Source organism: Asterias amurensis, chromosome 17 (genome assembly GCF_032118995.1).
Source record: "Asterias amurensis chromosome 17, ASM3211899v1".
NCBI classification, from domain to species: domain Eukaryota; kingdom Metazoa; phylum Echinodermata; class Asteroidea; order Forcipulatida; family Asteriidae; genus Asterias; species Asterias amurensis.
Window position 1 is genome coordinate 14,554,741 of NC_092664.1, and position 16,654 is coordinate 14,571,394.

At 38.3% G+C, this 16,654-nt stretch overlaps 1 protein-coding gene across 3 annotated transcripts in view; it reads right to left on the reverse strand.

The window, feature by feature from the left end:
* Positions 1 to 814: 814 nt before the first annotated feature.
* Positions 815 to 16,654, reverse strand: part of LOC139949581 (cAMP-dependent protein kinase inhibitor beta-like) — a 58,676-nt gene continuing 42,836 nt past the window's right edge. For all 3 annotated transcript variants that reach the window (XM_071947984.1, XM_071947983.1, XM_071947985.1), the window contains 2 exons: positions 5,821 to 5,981; positions 815 to 4,123 (listed from right to left, as the gene is read on the reverse strand). In XM_071947984.1, coding sequence (XP_071804085.1) covers positions 4,008 to 4,123; positions 5,821 to 5,962 — 258 coding nt within the window. In that variant the 5' untranslated portion in view covers positions 5,963 to 5,981 and the 3' untranslated portion in view covers positions 815 to 4,007. The remainder of the gene's footprint in view (positions 4,124 to 5,820; positions 5,982 to 16,654) is intronic.

Genomic DNA, 16,654 nt, shown 5'->3' on the forward strand with positions numbered 1-16,654 from the left:
GAAATATTTGTTTTATGCAATAAATATTCAAAAAGGATCAGAAGTATCGTCATGATTGCTTGCTTAGACGGAATCCTACAGTAAACCATCATCTGAATCAAACCTGTAGAATCAGGACCAAATTTTATAAGAGCCGCTTTGAAAAAAAAAAAAGGTAGTGCCGACTAAAAAGCATGGCAAAAACAAGCAGGATACCAAGTTGTATCAACGTGTGTTGAAGCACAGAGTTCCGCTTTAAGTAGAGCCAACATGGTCCAATTTTGGCGCTCACGGAAGCAGGGAATTCTGTGCTTACGGCCAGCGTATTTCACCGGTTAGCGGCGAATTTTGGCTTGTGTGCGTGCGTACTCCGCGTTACTAGGCAATATATGCTTACAAGGTTAGTGCAGACATTCGGCGCTTGCACGTAAGCGGGGAATCGTGATGGTAAACGCACAATTCGGCGGTAAGCAGAGCCATGAAATTGGGCCCAGGATGGGCCCTGATTGCATGGTGATGGGTTTTCCTCCCACATCATCAAATGAAACATATTTTTGAATGTTTTCATCATTTCATTCTGGCTCTCATACGCTGTTGACTATGTAGACATAATTTCAGAAACATCGCCACCTTTGCCTGCTTACATTATAGCTCGTTAACCAACGCAACTCAGATTCAGAGTGATATAGCTAAAGTTAGACCACCTTCACTGAGATCATGTTATTCGTTGAATGTTCTCAGCCAAACGTCGTGAACATAAAATACGACTGGTTCGTTTCTGAAATTTGCTAAGCAATGTAATTCTTGTATTTTTTTAACAACACTGGAACAAAACTGAATAAAACTGGAACACGAATATTATCTTCTTCTAAAATGGAATGGGCACAGCCTAGGTCTGTTCTAATTTTCCAAGTGATCTTTTTTCCCCAAAAATACAAGTAACGGTAAGTTTCACAAGGATACCAAATGAAAAGAAAACTAAATTAACGATTAATTAGTTTAATTAATCAACATTTTAAAAGCAACTTTAAAAGGTTGAAGGTCTAGGGGTCTTCGAGATTTAAACATTTTGGCTGAAAATACCTCATAAAAATCAACATAGGTGTTATAATGTAATGGATGAAGACACTTGTTTTGCTTGGTGTCTCCCCCTTCCCCTCCCACCCCGCCTCTTGATCTGGGCAGTCTGAAGGCGGTTCAGCTCATAGGTGGGAGTTGAAACCATTTTTTAGTTTTTAGTCAATGGGGAAATTTTGGAATGCTATAGTTGGCAGCAGACTCACACCAAGTAAATCCATTGTTCTTGAAAATGTGAGAATGCTCGGAACTACGCAAACAAATGACATTATTTACCTTAATTGCAAGTCTGCTGCCACCTAGCGTCCAAAGGTATCCAATCGACTAACAGGGCCCAATTTCATAAAGCCTGTTAGCATAAAAACTTGCTAAGCAAAAAAAGTATCGCTTAACAGAAACAGGTTACCAGCCAAAATGACAATACGTTTACAGCGTTGTGACTGGTGGCCCACTTAATTTTTGCTGAGCAAAGCAATTTGTCAAGCAGTATTTTCTGCTAAACAGCTTGATGAAATTAGGCCCAGAGCCTTCCCTTAACTAGAGGCCACCGTAATTAGTTGCAAGCGTAGCAATGCTGATTAAAGGTCGACAGTTAAAACAATGCTCAAATAATACACTGAGTAAATCATTAGCTAAGATATCTACAATTTATTATATAGGCCTATAACCATTGTTTAACGAACCTTCCCATTTATTATAAAGGGATCCGAAAATATTATAGGAAATGCAAGGCGTGGAGAAATACTCATGACATTTATGTATAAACTATTTATACGTTGTTTCCAACAGTGGCTGTAAGGTTCAAACGGAACCATTGCGATGCTTATAAAACCAGCATAAATGCGAACTACTCTCTTCCCTACCCGACCACGAGCGTTTTTGTCTCTTCTTCGGGCTTTGCTCCATGATGAGGTCTGGATGCAAGGGTATGAAGATTATGACGCTGTCCCAGGTAAATCTGTCAGCCGGAGATTGTGTAGCTGATGGAGGATGGTTCAACAGAGGGCGCTATCAGAAGAAGTTTGTACACAGTTCGCCATATTGGGGGACTTAATCTCCGGGGGGGGGGGGGAGGGGGGTGGGTTCCTGCCACAACAGCTGTCGTCGGTTGTAACGAAGGCAACAATCGAGCCTGCTGTTTTATCCTCATATTCTTCGATTTCGTTTTTATTCGGAGCGGCATACACTCAGCTCAGGATGCTGCTCGTGGTACGATGTGAAGATGTTAAACGCGTGTTTGCTCTGATGATGCAATTGTCAATAAAGACAGTGTCCCGTTCCCTGAACAACCATGGACTAACAGCGCTGCTTCTCAAAGAAGGGCTCGGACTACTTTGAGCATGGAAGATTTTTGAGCTTCCAACTTCGGTTTGGTCATGTTGATTGAAGTGGGTCAAAAAAAAATGGAAGTGCAGATCAATGTTAAAGTGCTATACAGAGATATACCAGTCTGAACATTCTTGTTTCGATCCCCGAACCGAAACCTCATACTTTTGTTTTGTTTCCATCATTGATTCTGTGGACCTTTTATCAGTCGTTCAAACTTCTGAGAAAAGCAATGGTCGTCCTAGACACCATAATTTTATTTCTTTCCCCTCCAAAGACCATTATTTACAAAAACAGTTGACCACGGTGCTTTCCATGGTGCTTTCTGGCAGGCAAGATACTACACTTTGGTCTTAGTGGAAGTGTTAGATTCGCAGTTACAACATGAAATAAAGAGTTGTAAAAGTAAAATAGATGGACCAAAATGTCAAGACATTGACCTTTTCTTCATTATGGATAGTTGATGAGAATCAAACACTGCTTTCTTCTTCTTCGTCTTCTTCTTTTTCTTCTGTCATTTAATCTCTGAGCCAAGGTGAACATTGAAACACGGCCATTCGCCCAAAGACTATGAACAAATTTTCCACAGTATTAAAGGCAGTGGACACTATTGGTAATTACTCAAAATAATTATTGGCATAAAACCTTTCTTGGTGACGAGTAATGGGGAGAGGTTGATGGTGTAAAATATTGTGAGAAACGGCTCCCTCTGAAGTGACATAGTTTTCGAGAAAGAAGTAATTTTCCACGAATTTGATTTCGAGACCTCAGGTTTAGAACTTGAGGTCTCGAAATCAACCATCTAAACGTACACAACTTCGTGTGACAAGGGTTTTGTTTGTTTCATTATTATCTCGCAACTTCGATGACCGATTGAGCTAAAATTTTCACAGGTTAGTTATTGTATGCATATGTTGACAATTACCAATAGTGTACACTGCCTTTATGTGTGGGGTATGCGGCTGTTTGTAAAACAAGTTGTTGCAGGGTTACATTTGCTTTGGAAAAAGAGGCAGTCTGTAAAATCCAAGATAATCTTTTTTATCGTTTCTCTTTCCTGCAGGCCAACTTGTCACAGTGCTGTCGCTTTGAGGACGTCACTTGGTTTCATCAGCGAGATAAAAAACAATATTACATACTCATAATAAATGTGTCCAATTATGGTAATCTTCGGATGGTCTCGTAATGGGACCCGGTCTCGTAATGGGACCCGGTCTCGTAATGGGACCCGGTCTCGTAATGGGACCCGGGGCGATCCTGCATGGACGATCATCAGTGAACAAATGGATCTCATCTGGAATTGCGCTCACGTAAGAAATTGCCTCCTGTGCACAGTTATCTCTGACGTCACATCTCCTTGAGAACCCAATCCGTGGCGATCCGAAGACGTCAAATTAATATCCAGACTCTTCAGCATTTTTTTCTTTCATTTTTTTAATTTTTTTTATTATTTTTTATACAATTACTGCATCCGCATTGAAGCATTCTCCCGATCAGTTAGAAATCCCAGGAGCTTTAGAAAGACCAATATGTACACCTCGAGAGGGGAGGAAAATTTGGGTGGTGGGGGTTTTGGAGAGTTCATTCAAAAAGAGGAGCATCGCTGATGAAAAACACATTCATTGCTACGACCCTTCACTCTCCGAGAGTTCCGTCTTTGCCGACGACGACGACGTGCCGTCTGATGACGCTTGTCCCCCGTCTGGAGCTGCACCCCCGCTGGCTGTATCCCCTTTCTCATCTGCGGACATTTGACAAGGGGAAGCAAAATATAAGATGTCAAAATAGCTAGGAAAGGGGGTCATGTAATTCACTTGAGTCCCCTAACGTGCGTGTTGTTGTTGTTTCTTTTTTAGCCTGATTTGAGGTTGAGTAACCACTTGGGAAATTAATCTGAGCTGGAGAGTACGGAATGAGATCTGTTTTATGTAGGCTTTCTGAAACATGATCATGCACTATCTAGCATTGACGACACAGTATGATGGATTTGCCAGGTTCGAGATTGTTTAATTGGAAGAGTAGATCAAAGAGGAAAAAGTAACATGGATATGTTTGTGTACATCACTATGAAAAGGAGGCCTTATACAAACATTTCCTTCCGGAAATGGCAGCAAAAGTTTACTAATTTCTCTTAGATTTCTTTGAAGTTCTAATAAAAGTTTGGGAAATCATTTTATTTTATTCCCAACACAGTGATGTACCGCTATCATTCTGTTCAGACCATGAAGCTGTTCAGGGGTATGTTTAGAAATTAAAGGCATTGGACACTTTTAGTAATTACTCAAAATAATCATTAGCATAAAAGCCTACTTGGTAAAGAGGATTGGGGAGCTTTTGTTTTAGTATAACATTGTGAGAAACGGCTCCCTTTGAAGTAACACAGTTTTCGAGAAAGAAGTAATTTTTCACGAACTCTATTTCGAGACATCAAGTTTAAAATTTGGGGTCTCGAGATCAAGCATCTGAAAGCACACAACTTCGTGTGACAAAGGTATTTTTTCTTTCGACGACCGATTGAGCTCAAATTTGCACAGGTTTGTTATTGTATGCCTATGTTGAGATACACCAAGTGAGAGGACTGGTCTTTGACAATTGCCAATAGTGTCCAATGTCTTTAAACGAAGTAACAACAAAAACAGCTAAGAAAATAGAATTCTTTCAATGGCCTGACGTTTTGACCATAGAGTCTTTCTCTGATGAAAGGAAAGATTAATCAAGTTTTGCATATATATATTTCAAAAGCTTGTTATTACCACATTGCATGTTAGTTTATATGCTTCTTTACACAAATTGATATAAACAAATGCACGGCAAGCGCTGATAATAGAGAGGTTTCGCAAGTGTACGGCATACATATGCAGATACCGATACGTCGACACTTTGTGCGTTCACGTGACGCGTATCCGCGACTTTCGTATTTTGACATTAGGTCAGGCGACATTTAGGGCTCGGGCTACATTTAGGGGCCGCACACACGTTAGCAACGGATACGGGAGCTCATACACGTCGTAGAAAAACGGATACTGTTTTGTAGACTTTTAGTTGTATTTTTGTCTCAGATCAAAAACATTTCCCATGGAATTGCTTTCACTGGTATCGTGCTTGATATAGAGAGAAAACTGTAGTCATTTGCAAGCAAAACGATGAGAACATGAAGTGTATAAAACCCGGGGTCTCTATCGGTCATGTTTGTCAGAAAAACACTCATAGGAATAGGAAAGCGCACTCAAGTGAAACATATACCTATATTTTGCGAAACGAAATCCAACGCGCGGCTGACGTGAGCGGATACGGTTATCATATCCGTATCTGAATCTGTATCCGCACGCTTGCGAAACCACTCCAATGTGCTCCCACACAGAGTTTCAAAAATGGAGTCAAACGACGACTTCAAACGAACACACGCTCTCCACTATTTCCAGTCAAAGAAATACTTACCTAATGCAAGACTGTCTAATCTGACGACAAGATCGTCCCCAGATACAGTCGTCCCCACATCCAAGATGTCAGGTAAGGCATTCCGTCGACCCGTCCTCCCCGTGGAAGTAAAATCTGTGATTTTTGTAGCTACCTCTGCCATTGTTGTGCCAATGTATCATCTGAAAGTAAAAAAACATTACAGAATTTATAGGGGGAAAAAATATCACAGATTTCATAAAACGTACACGGTTTAAAGACACTGGACACTATTGGTAATTGTCAAAAACCAGTTTTCTCACTTGCTGTATCGCAACATACGCATAAAATAACAAACAAGATGACTCAAATTCTAAATCCGAGGTCTCGAAATCAAAATAATTCGATGAAAATTACTGGGAGCCGTTTCTTACAATGTTTTATACTATCAACCTCTCCCCATTACTCGTTACCAAGTAAGGTTTTATGCCAATAATTATTATGAGTAATTACCAATAGTAACCACTGCCTTTAATGATGATGATAGTAGAAAACATCCCTTGAAAAATTTCTGTATTCTGTTTAGAATGTCATATTTGATGAGAAAAAACTAACAACTAATTTCCCGTTTGAAATTTTTCGCTCAGTGAGCGTTTTTTTTTTAATCGACGTCATGCGAAGTTGAAGTTCGTATTAGCTAGAAATGTTAATTGTGATAACATACGATCGTGCGAAATCAAATAACTGTCATTGCAAAAATAGAAACCACGCTGACGTGTTCTGACGTTTGTGTGATGTGTGTTTTCATGACAATCTCTTCTTGTGAGATGTACATGCAAAAACAAATTATTATAATAATATTGCGTAACACGCAATCATTTTGATGGGGTAATATTGCTCACATCTTTGCTGTAATGTAGTGTTCGCTGTTAATTGACGTGTATGAAACCAGCAATGAACTTAGTGTAATATTCATAACTTTGCAATACGGCATGCGGGACTATAAAAAAAAAAAAAAAAAAGGGAAAAAAAGAAAGAAAAAAAGCGTTCTGGTACTGGCATGACACTGGACGTGACTCGAGGGCTCGATTTCACCAAGCACTTAGAATAAGCTTTATAGATGATGCTGTCACTTGTCACTATTGCCATGATTTGTATTGTGACATCACACTTTGCTTATCAATTAAGATTGATACACAGTTTTAAAGATCAATCTTAACTTTATGTGTGAAATCGAGCCCCAGATGTATCTCAATATCGCCGCTCCGGATTCAACAATCCATGACTAAAGCACCATGACTGCTCTGTATTAGGGAACTGCTTGTCAACCTCATAACCAATGATTTGATGGGCTATCCTGAGTGCTCGTTACCATCCAAATATCCATCCAACCTCGAATAGGGTTGAATTACATGAGGATGTGTAGACTCTGAGAAGCTATCAATCGTTTAGTGGCGAGTCTCGGCCGAGCGGTCGAGTGCAGAATAGACTCAGGCCTGTATGCTTCGACTTTAAAAGGGCACCGAGCACTATCTACTGCTGAGTAAAGGGCACCCTATGAGGAAAATGTACATTTTTACTGTATCACTTCAAGGGCACCAACCAGGAAAGGGCAAGGGTACCAAGGCATTTGGTAAAGGACACCCTATGAGAAAATTGTAAATTTCTAGTGTAATATGTTAAAGGCATCAAGGCAACGACAGGGCAAGGGCACCAGGGCATGTTCTCCTATGTAGGGCACTATGGGGAATCTGTAAATGTCTTCATGGAGCACTTTAAGGGCATAAAGGCAATGGCCAGGGGCATGGAGGCAATCGCATTCGTTGCCTCAAGTGAAGTATTGGGCTTGATAAGCTGTGGTGATTCTGATCAGCAGACTGTTGAATCGAGCTCCGATCTTGCCAGCTGCCACGAACCGGAAAGAAACTTGACCACAATATTGCTTCGAACTTCGGATCGGACAGAAGGTCGAAGTCTGTGAAAATTTGGACTCAACTGGTCATTTAACTTGTACGAGAATAGTGGAAGAAAAAAACTTGCTTGTTGTACAAATTTGTGTGCTTTCAGAATGCCTAAGAAAAGTATTTTAATATTTGAGTGAGAAATTACCTCTTTCTCAAAAACTACGTTAACTTCAGAGGGAGCCGTTTTTCACAATGTTTTATACCATCAACAGCTCTCCAATGCTAGCAACGAAGTTTTTAGGCTAACAATTATGTTGAGTTATTACCAATAGTGTCCATGTGCCTCTAAAGGATGCATCTATAATGTTCCCCAAAAGGTGAATCTCCCCTCTTAACACTTAGTCCACTAACGAGTCGGCACCAGGCTCACCTCGTACCCAAAAATAGCAGGTGCTATTTCTTCTCGCCCCCGCACTATGTCCTTCCCACTCATTTCATTACAAAAGCTGTACATGAGCATTAATTCGCAATAGTAAGGACTCTGACATTTTCCTTAAGGTAGTGGAAGTGTTAACGACCTTGCTACCCTCTAACTCTCTGAAGGCTTTGGATGCATGTACTTCGGCTTCTGAATTCAAAGTCTGAATAAAGTCAACATACTCTACTCTTTCTTGCGAAGCGACGAAAACAAGAATGATTAAAGGGTGTCTCCTGAGGGATCTGCAGCTACATACGAGTAAATTAAATATCAAGTATGAAACCCCATCAGCCGGGGAAAATGATTGGTTAGTTTTTTATTTCAATTTTGGGGGCGAGCATTGACAAACGGGACTTGAACCCTGATGCTCCTCAGAAACCGCCGGCACATTAATCTGAAGGTCGCATGTTCAAATCGCGTTTCATGCCAAGTATCTAATATACTAACAGTTCAAGGTCTGAAAGGTCTAAACTAAAAAAAAAATCCGCGGTAAAACTGACCAGAATTTGTGTCTTGTGATGCCTGCTCAATTTTTGGGACAGCATGGCCCAGATTTGTTTATGCCAACATTACCCAGAAATGGGTCAACTAATGAAGAATCAGATTAACCTTAAATTCTAATCACTTTCCATATCAATCTGACATGGAAACGAGTCAGGCTCCTTGAGTTTCTGAGTTCAGTATTCAAAGGCTTTTTTCTTTCATTTTTATCTCGCAACCTTTTTTCTTTCATTTTTATCTCGCAACCTCGCAACCTTGTCTTATCCTTAGTCTGTGAAACAACTGCTGTAAAAAAAAAAAAAAAAAAAAAAAAAAAATTGTGACAAAACTTATTAACTAGTTTAACGAGGCCTCCTTGTCGAGCACTCACCAAACAAGGTAAGGGTCGCCCTGGGGCTCGTTGGTAACCGGCCCTCTTAGCTGCTCTTGAAAGTAAGTAAAAAAAAAAAAAAAAATGCATGCTCTTCGAAATAAAAAATAACCGCTCGTGAAAATTAAACGTTTGTTTGTAACAGTTTACCTATCATAAGAATAACTGGGATTTCAGATAAATCATGTCATGAAATTCCAATGGAAAAACGTTACCAAATTGTGATTTGATTGGTTTGTGTTTCTAAAATGCGGTTATGGAATCAATAATTGCCCGAGGTCATACCTCTACAGGGTGATGAGTCAACGCCTACATATTCTGTCTTGTGATTTTAAATTCCCCAAGGTGTACCACATATGCACGGATTTCCAAAGTGTTAATCTTTGCATAAAACACGAGTTTTTAAAGCAATTATCGGACACGAGGGCACCACGGGCAGCTAATCTCATAAGGGACTTGTTGGTCCAATGCTGGTTTTTTTTTAGATTAGTTATAAATTATCACGAATTTTGGGATGATGGTTATTTTTAAAGCCATTGGACACTTTCGGTAAACAGTATTGTCCAAAGCCCACCACTTCGTGAATCGCAACTTAGGCCTATAAATATATAAAATAAAATAACAAACCTGTGAAAATTGTTTCCACACGTTTCACCGTGTCATGACATGATTGTGTTTACTATAAATCCGTAATTCTCGATGTCGAGAATTGATAATTTATTGTTTTAATGTTTTCTCAAAAAGTAAAGCATTTCATGGACTAATATTTCAAAAGAAGTCTTTCACCATTACCTTCTGTAAACCCTGTAAGTTTTTTTTTCTGTTCCGAAAGTGTATAATGGCTTTAAGAGATTATTAATTAATAAATTAATCTGAACTAATTTTCCGAAGATGTTTTTTCTTTATATTTGTTCAAGTAACTGGTAATTAGGAATACACTGGTTATGCAGAATTTTGCTATTTCAAAACCAATATTATGAACTGCGATTTTTTTTGTTTTTTTTTTGTTTTATGTCTGAATTCTTAGTGTTGTTAATCGTCGAGTTTCTAAAGCAATTATGAAACACGAGGGCACGGCACGCTAGTAATTCCGATATGGACTTTTGGGTCCCAGGTTAATATTCGGGATTAGCTACAAGAAGTAAGTACTAATTTTCGGATGATGTTTTTTTTTCTTTCTTTTTTTAAATAGTTACAATTTAGAATATTGTTAGTTAGCCGTTTCTCTGAAAAATAATTGTGAATTGTGATTTGTTATGAAACTTTAGAGATTATAGTATGGAAAATTTGACTGCTATGAGGGACACAGTTGAAATTATAGACCCAAGGTGATGTCAAACCATGACTATGCCCAAAGCGAAGCTGAGGGCATAGCCATGGTTTTGACATCACCGAGGGCATTATTTTAATTGTTCCCTGATTATTAAGCAGTCAATATTTCTGTTATATACCGAATAAAGATGGTTCTAATCAACAACACTCTGACTATACGGTGAAAGGTCGTCTGCGAAGAAAGGTCGCGCCGTAACACGGAACGCTAGTCGTACATTATATATACATATCATAGTTGCATTATTTTCAGAGCGGGCATGGTCACTATGACGTCATCTTGGTAGAAAAGGGTGGCATAGCTATTTCCATGACTCCATTTTTAACCAATCAGCTTAGAGGATTCTATACATGAGGTATATAATTACAAAATAATAAGTACTGATTTTCGGAAGAATTATTTGATTGGTTTATAGCCATTTTTTTTTTTTTTTTTTTTCATTTTTTTTCATTTTTAAATATTATTAACTGGGAGTTTGTTAGTTTTAAATCCATGATGTGATCTTTTCATATCATTTAAAAACTAGAATTATCACAATACAATTACCAAACCAACCGGCGATCTTTAACATTTATATACGGGAAGTATGTGCTCAACTTGATGCGATTTTAACTGTTTCAACATAATGCTGCACAACAGCTTTGAAGCTTACCGAAATCCGTGTCATATTGCCGGCAAATTGTCCCAAAATATTTTGAGACATGACTTCTAGTGTTGTATTGAGCACAGCAATCACGCGACCTTTATTCCACCTACACATTTTTTGATCTAACTAATAATACAAATAAGAAATAAACCTTGAGAATTTGAACAAATATTTATAAGGTGTTCTACAAAGGACTATAGCTGCTTTAGGAGAATCCTTGAACTAGTTTTATGATGTAATTATTGCACGGGTTCTTTTGATGTGCTTTCCGCGTCTTCAGAGTTGGTCATAGGTGAATGGCAATAATGGATAATTCATTTGATTTGTTTAACCCTTATGGGCGTGTCAGCCTCCCATTTTTGTCATGACGCTGGTCTATTCCAACCAATACTTACATCAATAAACCATCCAAGATATAATTTTGAACCATGTTTTTGAGGATTTCCCAACTTTTTGTTTGGAAAATGCCCGAAAACGGCAAAATGTGATGGTTTCTTCTTTAAGGAGTTTTCTTCTCCATTCCTGGAGGACCTTTGGGGTCATGTTTTGGTTTATTTTGTAGCTATAGCCCCAAAGGTCCTACGAAGCTGTTCTGTTCATTTTAACTGTACTGCATACATACTTATATGGGCATTACAAGAACAATATAATGCATTAAATTCCCTAGCCAGTTTCCCTTACAATTAAAATGATTTCACCAATAGTATCTCACTGTATGGTCCAGCACTGTGTTTATGCGGGTATATAATTTTGCATGTATAATAATCGTTGCTAAGCCACCCGTTCAGCTACAGCTGTTTGTTATTTTGTCATTTGATAAAACGTTTTAAAAACATTTAAAATACCGCATGCAGCATAAAGCATTTTATATTGTTGTTTGAACATTTTTAGCGCTCGCCGCACATTCGTTGATTTCCTATACGCATGTAATTATTTGAAACTGTCTCCAAAAGTTAAACGAGTAATACACGAACAACGTATGAATAAATTGCTACGAGGGCAGAAACTGCTGGAAATTTTCCCAATTTGACTTTATAAACGGCATGTAACAAGTTATTTCTAAATTTGGCTGTAAAGTATTTACACATCAAGTGGTCTTTTGTGCAAACAGTCGGTTAGTGTAAAGTCCGTCTGACGTGCGTTTATAGTGCACTTCAGTTTGAGTAGAAAGTCATGCTGCTGGATGGTAAATGTTTCAGTTACCACGCTAGATATTTTTGTGCGGGCTTACTGGCCACAATCAACCATCTGCCTCTATTTTCCCCCTCATGACAACACTGTGATTGTTCACACAACACTCAAAATACAAAACGTGAAAGATTATTATCTGAAAAAATCCACCGTTTTGTAAATGCGTTAAAGGGAATGTTAAGGGGCCTATTGTTTAATAATCAATACAACCATTAATGACAATAATAACCACACTGGTTAGAACTTTATTAGTAATACAAAAAATTGATCGGATAACTCATTTGGAGAAACATAACACTTTGAAGTAATGTGGTTTTCATGTAAAAAGATTTTTGTTTAAACTGACAGCTACAAACAATTTGACTCTGAGTAACGTTACTGCTAGACTTGGTTCAAGTCCCGTTCTCGTTCGAGAGGTCCCTTAGCATACCCGCCACCGTCAAAATGTAGCTATGTATTGCAACAAGTCGGGGGATGCTAAGCATCACAATGCAGTAGTTTTCTGAGATTGACACGGGAATGGGACTTGATTCAAGTTTATACGTTACTGCTAGTAACATTTCTCAAATTGTTTATTCCTTCTGTAACCCGCTCTGCAAAAAAGGTTTTAAGGGACGATATGCCATAACATTTAATGGGGCGTTCAATGTTGAGATCCTGAAAATATGTTCACAACATGATTTTGTCTTTCTTGGTTTATTGGCTTATATTGCATAAAAACTTTCATATTTTATTCACAGACATATCATTTTTTATTTGTTTTTGTTAAAAAACAAAGGTTTTTGTATCAATTTTAGGTAACTTCCTCTAAATTTTTTCTCTGAAGGCACTTTCAATAAATTGTAAAATATTAAAAGGCAAATATCAGTATATCTCCAGAACGCAAAATGTCACAGGGTTCAAACCTTCACCAAAATAAAGCTTATAATAACACAAATAACTCAATTTACTTATTTTTTCCCATAATACCCATTTTTGTAGAGCCGGTCACCTATAGTAGTGTACACGTCTTTTGGAATGGACCCTGATTTCCCAGAGGATTAGCGGGTGTTACACATTAAACAAAACCTGGGACGAGTTTACAAATATTAAGCTTTGTTTTATTTTGTTGATGTTTCACTCTCTTAATATAAACCAATTTACAATTTAAAGGAACACGTTGCCTTGGATCGGTCGAGTTGGTCTTTGAAAAGCGTTTGTAACCGATTGTTGTAAAATGCATAATGGTTAGAAAGATGTTTTAAAAGTAGAATACAATGATCCACACACATTTGCCTCGACATTGCGGGGTTTTCCTTTTACCTCGTCGACAAACACGGTCGGCCATTTATGGGAGTCAAATTTTTGACTAACATAAATGGCCGATCGTGTAAGTTCGCAAAGTAAAAGGAAAACCACGCAATTTCGAGGCAAATGTGTGTGGATCATTGTATTCTACTTTTAAAACATCTTTCTAACCAAATGCATTTTATAGCAAACGGTTACAAATGCTTTTAGAAGACCAACTCGACCGATCCAAGGCAACCTTTTCCTTTAAGAGCTAATTCAATACAGACTGTAGGAAACCAATCGAAATGAAAATTCAAGCCACGCTGCTTTATATTAGCATGGCATGTCTGAGTGTGCAGTTAATATGGAGATCGAGTGGACACAGGTGTTATGGTGGGGAAGGCCCTAATTCACATAAAACTGCCCAAGCGAGACCGAGTCTATACACAGCTAAAACCATTTTCCTAATTTTTTTAAAGAACCAGTTTCTTTTCGGAACCTTCTGCAGAATCAGGACGAGTTAGCACCTTTCCCCTGCCCTGGCTAAGCCACAGAACAATGTGTTTCTATTTGATGGATTTCCAATCGATAGTCCACTATGAAACTGTCACGTCTATGTAATTTACTGCAGCTGTGAATCTAAGATACCGCCACTTTGCCACTTAACTTGGTTTTCTTTTTATCATAAGAACGTGCGCAATCAACGGCGTTCAGTTTCATTAATTGAAGTGCTAATTTTTCTGAAGAAAATATCACGGTGCTACATATTGTACACTAGTCTCTGACTATTTAGGTCAGGGGTACTAATTTTTAAGGACAAAACAAAAAAGGGAAACACAAAAGGACCCAATTCAAGGCATTTTCTAAAGACCGACGAGCACCAAATGGAAATCTGTGTACAAAGTCTATGGAATCTGTTCGTGCAGAGACAAAGGCAAGAATAAAAGAAGACTTCACAAGGATGCAGTTTGGGGCAAATTTTCGGTAACTCGTGCACAGTTTTAAGGTGTCATTCAACATCTTTTGGTTCCAATTATTGCACATTTGATTTGAATATTTGTCTTTGTTTATTAAAAAAAAAATCATTCAATAAGGCTAGATCCTCTTACAAATTTGACGAGAGAGGAAAGATATCTTCCACCAACACACATAAAGATAAACAACACCTGTCTAGCAGACAATTAACTTCAAAGCATTCTAAATGGATCATCAACTTTCCAGCGTAGACTAAAAAGCCTCAACGCAATCCCAATGACCTTTATCGTCTTGACAATAGCTTAACTACAACAACTATTTGTTCGACTGAGTTAAGTTGATTGGTTGATTTAAAAAAAAAAAATCAAATCTCCGTCACCGATCGATTGGGATGAAAAACTCCTCAGGGCAAATCGAGGAAACCGAGGCAAGATTTTCACCCACGACCGAAAAGAAGAGGGAAGAGGAAAAAGAAAAAAATAGGAAGCTTGGTCATAAAACCTTCATCTCCATCGCAATCTTTAAAGGCAGTGGACACTATTGGTAATTGTCAAAGACTAGCCTTCACAGTTGGTGTATCTCAACATATGCATAAAACAACAAACCTGTGAAAATTTGAGCTCAATCGGTCATCGAAGTTGCGAGATAATAATGAAAGAAAAAAAACACCCTTGTCACACCAAGTTGTGTGCGTTTAGATGGGTGATTTCGAGACCTCAAGTTCTAAATCTAAGGTCTCGAAATCAAACTTGTTGAAATTACTTCCTTTTCGAAAACTATGGCACTTCAGAGGGAGCCGTTTCTCACCATGATACCATCAACCTCTCCCCATTACTCGTTACCAAGTGAGGTTTTATGCTAACAATTATTTTGAGTAATTACCAATAGTGTCCACTGCCTTTAAGAGGAAGAAGAACCTAAGTCAGAAAGCATTTATCTCCATCGCGATCTGTAAGTCTGAGATTTGAGTTCAGAGCCTGTGAAAACTTGCTCCAGGCTAAAGGTGAGCCTGTTTACGGTCCTGACTAAACTATACATCACACTATTATTGTCGACGGTGATGGATGCAGATTCTGAAATGACAGTTTTTGGAACCCTCTCGGGGCTAAACACGGACAGGTTGAATCGGATGGTTTATCAGCTGTAATCGGGCTTGGATGTCAGAGGGATTTTTGAGAATTGGAGGGGGGGGGGTCTTTTTCACAATTTAATTTAATTTCTTTAAAGGGCAGATGCAACAACGGTCACTCTCTTGTTTGTCAGAGTGGCTTTTGTTTTTTAAAAAAGGTAAGTCAATCTGTGTCACTTTTTTAGATTGAAATTTGAACAAACTTCCCTCTAAATCCCTTTAAAGCCTTTGGACCCTTTCGGTACAGAAAAAAAAAAGGTTCACAGATTTACAAATAATTTACTGGGTTTACAGAAGGTAATGGTGAAAGACTTCTCTTGAAATATTAGTCCATGAAATGCTTTACTTTTTGAGAAAACGGTAAAACAATATAAATTCTCGTTAACGAGAATTACGGATTTGTTATAAACACATGTCATGACACGGCGAAACGCGCGAAAACAGGAGTGGGTTTTCCCGTTATTTTCTCTCGACTCCGATGTCCGATTGAGCCTAAATTTCCACAGGATTGTTATTTTATATAAAAGTTGTGATACACGAAGTGTGGGACTTGGACAATACTGTTTACCGAAAGTGTATAATTGCTTTAATTGTTTCTGTGCCGAAAGTGTGTATTGTCCAAGTCCCACACTTCGTGTATCACAACTTATATATAAAATAACAAACCTGTGAAAATTTAGGCTCAATCGGTCATCGGAGTCGGGAGAAAATAACGGGAAAACCCACTCTTGTTTCCGCACGTTTCGCCGTGTCATGACATGTGTTTAAAATAATCCGTAATTCTCGCTATCGAGAATTGATATTGTTTTAATAATTTCTCAAAAAGTAAAGCATTTCATGAATTAATATTTCAAGAGAAGTCTTTCATTACTACCTTCTGTAAATCCTGTAAATTATTTGTAAATCTGTGAACTTTTTTGTTTCTGTGCCGAAAGTGTATAATGGCTTTAAAGTACCCGTCTTTCACTCTAAAAAGAGTTGTCCGCAATATGGTTCTTTGCAAGAGTGGTATGGCGGACAAAGCGAGTAGCTTTTCACGCTTTTACAATAATAGAGATACAGGCACGGGACAAAAATTTAATA